General features: G+C 50.1%; 1 protein-coding gene across 1 annotated transcript in view; it reads left to right on the forward strand.

Moving 5' to 3' along the window:
- Window positions 1–1,855: 1,855 nt before the first annotated feature.
- UBE2D1 (ubiquitin conjugating enzyme E2 D1) overlaps window positions 1,856–5,210 on the forward strand; it is a 37,832-nt gene continuing 34,477 nt past the window's right edge. The window contains exon 1 of the mRNA XM_069101818.1: window positions 1,856–2,144. Coding sequence (XP_068957919.1) covers window positions 2,121–2,144 — 24 coding nt within the window. The 5' untranslated portion in view covers window positions 1,856–2,120. The remainder of the gene's footprint in view (window positions 2,145–5,210) is intronic.

Below are 5,210 nucleotides of genomic sequence, written 5' to 3' on the forward strand. Positions count from 1 at the left end.
TTCTCTCTCTCTCTCTCTCTCTCTCTCTCTCTCTCTCTCCCTCTCTCTCTCTCTCTCTCTCTCTCTCTCTCTCTCTCTCTCTCTCTCTCTCTCTCTCTCTTTCTCTTTCTGTCTCTCTATCTCTGTTTCTCTCTTCTCTCTCTCTCTTTCTGTCCCTCTATCTCTGTTTCTTTCCTTCTCTCTGTCTTTCTCCTCTCTCTCTCTGTCTCTCTTCTCTCTCTCCCTCCCTCCCTCCCTCCCTTCCTCTCTCTGTTTCTCTCCTTCTCTCTTTGTCTCCCTCTCCTCTCTCTCTTTCTCTCTCTCTCTGTTTCTCTCCTCTCTTTCCCTCCCTCCCTCTTTCCCCCTCTCTCTCTCCTTCTCTCTGTCTCTCCCCCCTCTCTCTGTCTTTCTATCTCTGTTTCTCTCCTTCTCTCTCTTTGTGTCTCCTCTCTCTTTCTGTCTCTGTCTCTCCTCTCTCTCTCTCTCTCTCTTTCTGTCTCTCTCTCTCCTCTCTCTGTCTCTCTCCTTCTCTCTGTCTCTGCTGTCTCTTTGTCTCTGCAGTTAGGTGACACAGATGAAAGAGTGCCAGACTTGGAGGATGGCCTGGAAGACAAGTTCAAATGCTGCCTCTGAGACTGACTTAGCTGGTGACAAACTCAGCCTCAGTTTCATCATCTATAAAATGGAAATAAAAATAGAATCTGCCTCACAGGGTTGTTGAAAGAATGAAATGAGATAATTATGTAAAACCTTAAACTGTTTGATAAATGCTCACTATTCATCATCAACATCAAGCCTAGGCAAGGTTGATGACTGTAATTTCCTTTTCTCTGTATTTCTAAAAAGAGGGAGGGCAGGGAGAGAAGAATTATTAATTGTTAAAAACAGACTCCCAAGGTTATAAAAAACAGCGCAAGAAATCCTAAGTGACAGCTGAGCACACAGTGAGAGGGAGGTGGGGAGTACAGAGATACAAAGTATATGTCACTCAGCAACATTTGTTAACATGTAACCGTCTTTGTGGAGCTTATTGGGGGCAGCTGGGAGGCCCAGGGGAGAGAGTGCTGGGCCTGAAGTCAACCAGACTCATCATCAACTTGAGTTCAAATCTGGCCTTAGACACACACTAGCTGTGTGACTCTGAGCAAGTCACTTAACCTGTTTGCCTCAGTTGCCTTATTTGTAAAGTAAGCTGGAGAAGGAAATGGCAAACCACTCCAGTATCTTCGCAGACAAAACCCCAGACGGGTTCAGGACAGACTGGACACCACATAGCGCTTTTTGGAGCGCGACCCAATTTGGAATACTTTGTATTTCTTTCGTACACATGTATGTATGTGTACGTGCATATGTTTACACATTGTATCTCCTCGGTGTATACATTGTTCCCTCCCTCCCAGACGAATTAGGATAGCTGTGAGTGTTTCGTATCCCCAGCTCCCAACACAATAGCCCGGCAGCCACAGGGAACTAGCAGGTGGATCTGAGCCCCATCCCAGCGAAGGGAGTCAGAGGACCCAGGGTGGAATCCTCGCCTGACCTTGGGAAAGCCTTTTCACTCCCTGAACCTCAGTTTCCACATCTGTAAAATGGAAGGATTGGACTAGAGAATCTCCAGGGTCCCTTGCAGCGCTGAGTCTATTTTCCTGGGTAACTGTGGTTCGGAGCGTGTGTGGCCTGGCGGCGGTGGGATGCCCGAGGCTGGGTGGGTGGTGGTGGGACTGGACTACATCCCCCAGCTGGCCCCGCGGCGTCACGGGGCGGGGCCCTCCGGGGGCGGGGCGGGGGCAGGAGGGCGCAGTCTCCTTCCCAGAAGCGGAAACAAAAGAGCCCCCGCCCGCCCGCCGCACACTCGGCTCTCGCTCGCTACCCATCCCTCCCCGGCCGCCCGCCCGCTCACACGCACGCAGGACGCACGCACGCTCGCTCGCTCCCTTGCTCGCACACGCAGGCACGCAGGGCTCGCCCGGAGCCGCGGGGGAGTCCGTGTCCATCGGGAGGAGAAGGAACGAACGGCCGCTCGCCGGGGGGGGGTGCGCGCGCGCCTCACACTCACGCTCGGCGCTTGCACACGCACGCTGCCCTCGCCCCGCAGCCCAGCGGCCGCCTGAGGCAGGAGGAGCCCAACGCCCCCCGGACCCATGGCGCTGAAGCGGATCCAGAAGGTGGGCACCCCCCCCCCCCCCGCCAGGGCCGTGGCTCCAGAGAGCCCGGCATCCCCGGGAGGTGGGACGGAGAAGGGACCCCTCCCGGCGCCGGAGATGCGCCCGGAAAGAACCTGTGCCGGGCGCCGGCTGTTTGGGGGTAGCTTTTATTGTTGTTTATCACTCTCCCAACCCCCCTCCCGTCGGGCTGGGTTTGAATTAATGATTACTCCTCCGGATCCCGCAGGGTGGGGCTTAAAATCTGGCTGCTCTCTCCGATGTCCGGGGTGGGGGTTTGGGGGGGGGGGGGGAGCATGGTGGAGAGCGCAGGCCTCCGGTGCCCCGGGCTCGCTGGATTCCTTTCTTCGCTGCGCCCTGGCCCCTCGTGGGCTGGGAGGGAGCCCCTTTTCGGGGTAGAGTCTGGAGGCCTAGGGCTGCCCGTCCCCGTCCTCTTGCCCCAGGTCTTTGGGCGCCCCCCGCCTTGGAGTCACCTCGCTAGCTGCTGTCTGATCTGCCGGTCGCGTTCTGACCCAGAGGCAAAGGGGGAGAGGGCAACTTGTGGGGCGGGGGAGACACGCAGGCCGAGCACTCCTGGCTGGCTGGGGAACTTTGCTGTAAAGTTTGGGCCTCTGCTTTATGGAGCCCCCCACTTCAAATGTGGCCCGGCCAAGGAGGAGGTTTCGTGGACCCTCTTTGAGCCAAAGGACTCTGAGCACGACCATCTGAAAGAGGACCTGCTCGCTTGGCTGACTGGGATTTGGTTTGTTTACTTGTGTGACCTTGGGCAAGTCATTTGGCCAAATGATCTTCTCCGATGGGTAAAGAAAAAGTCGGACCAGTCTCTAGAGATCTCTAAGGTCCCCTTCCAGCCCTCAGTCCCAGTATCTAATTTGCCTTCTTGACTAGATGGTTTGGCACAAAGTTTTACATTTTCTAGAGATGTAGCCCTTTCCTCTGTGTAATGATAGAGTTAGGCCAGACCAGGGGTGCTTAACCTGGAACCCATAGACCTCTTGGGAATAGATTTCAGGAGCTTTGTGAACTTAGGGGGAAAAAAATCGTCCTTTTTTTTTTTTTCCCCACTAACCCTCCTGGTGAAATTGATCATTCCCTTTAGTTATTTAAACTCATGATTCTGAGGAGGTCCATAAGCTCTACCATACTGCCGTTAAGAAGTCCAGCACTCCATGAATACCACCACCCCTTCCAGCCCTAAATATCGGAGTCTTATTTACTTTTTTGTTTGCATAGCTACTCCTTTATCACTAACCGCAGTTCAGACTGTCCAGTTATTTAGGGGTCTTCTCATCTGTTAATATGAAAAGGGGTGGGACTAGATGATTGTTAAGGTCCCAGGTCTCCTACTGCTTTCCAGTCCTCTGCCTGTGTATGTGTCATGGTAGACATGAAGGCAGTGGTTCTTAACATGAAGTGTATACCGCTTTGACATTTTTAATACAATCAGTATTCTCACGGACCGAGGCAGCAGGAGGACTAATGTCTTGGAAACAGTAGATCTGGCTTGAAAGCCTGCCTCCAGACACTTGCTAGCTTTAAGACCATGGGTTGTGCTCTTGGTTCTCAAATCCTCAGTTTCCTCCTCTGCAAGATGGGGATGTTTGCCCCTCCTCTCCCATATATGCCTTTCCTGCCTGTGTGATTCTTGTCTCTGTTCTGGAAATCCTTCCTAAAGGATACACCCCAGTACTGGAGTCCTTCCTCTGCGTCATGTCATGTTTCCCTGATAGCAGTGTGCATCTGTTGACCTCACCACATGACTGGCCTCCTTTTCTCTGGCATGCCTTTGCCCTGCTCAGAGCTTCTAGTCTACTGCTGCTTGTACTGAAATCAGCACCTTTGTAGCCTCATACCCAACACCTCCTACCAGCTAGCCAGGTGTGCTTTTGCAGCTGCTTAGGGAGAGAGAGACAGAGACAGAGTGTCTTTTTGTCGGTCTGTCTCTGTGTTTCCAAGTCCGTCCCTGCGCTTGCCACTTTCTGATGAGGGCAGGAGAAATCCAAATAGTATTTCCCGCTTTTTCTTCCTGATTCTGCCTCTCTTAGCAATGGTGTATCTCAGAGAGCTGGGAAAATATGTACCTTTTGTTTTTAGTTACTATCCATGGCTACATCTTTCACTACACAGCTAATTTCTTTTGATATTTAAGGGTCAAGTACTTTATTTAATAAGGCCATACCTTCTGTTGTCCTAAGTGATGAGACTAATTATGATGTTCCAGTCTTTATTTTTCTTATCTCCTGCATGATGTCGCAATGATGATGCAATTATAAAATATTTTTGGGTCAAATGGAATTTATTTTCAAAGTAAATTTCAAAATTCCACTTTATTCCTTGGAATGAGGATTTTTCATATGATTTTCTGGGTGTTTTCAATATTTTAATGATCATAATACCTTGCACTCTGTCCTTAAAATGGGTAACTGCTATTGAATTGCTTATAGTGTCTTGGAATAAATTTGGGAGTTGTTGCACTCCCTGGATACCTTTGGTACTTGATACTGAACTAAGACTAATTAGCTTATATTTGTATCTGTGATTTATATAGCACTTTAAGGTTTTAAAAAACATTATCTCATTTGGTTCCACAAAAACCTTGAGTTGTTGTTATTCAGTCATGTTGAACTTTTCAAGACCCCATTTGGAATTTTCTTGGCTAAGATCCTGGCCGCCATTTCCATCTTGAGCTCATTTTATAGATGAGGAAACTGAGGCAAACAGGGTAAAGTGACTTACTCAAGGTCATACAGCTAGTAAGTGTCTGAGGTCTGATTTGAGCTCAGGAAGATGAGTCTTCCTGATTCCAGGCCTGGCATTCTATCCAGTGTGCCACCTAACTATGCTATCATCCCCATTTTACAAAAGAGAAAATGGAAGCTTAGTTTAAGTGATTTGGCCATGGGGGTTATATGGCAGGAGACAGGATTTGAACCTAGGTCTTTCTTACACTCAAGGACAGCAGGCTCCCCATTAGGCTTTGCTGCCTCTGTGCTGTGATAAGACTGTTTCCTTCCCTCCCTCCCTCTCTCTCTCTCTCTCTCTCTCTCTCTCTCTCTCTCTCTCTCTCTC

This window comes from Petaurus breviceps, unplaced genomic scaffold, assembly GCF_028583685.1.
Source record: "Petaurus breviceps papuanus isolate PSGF00001 unplaced genomic scaffold, PetGlider_PUasm1.0 490, whole genome shotgun sequence".
Taxonomy (NCBI): domain Eukaryota; kingdom Metazoa; phylum Chordata; class Mammalia; order Diprotodontia; family Petauridae; genus Petaurus; species Petaurus breviceps.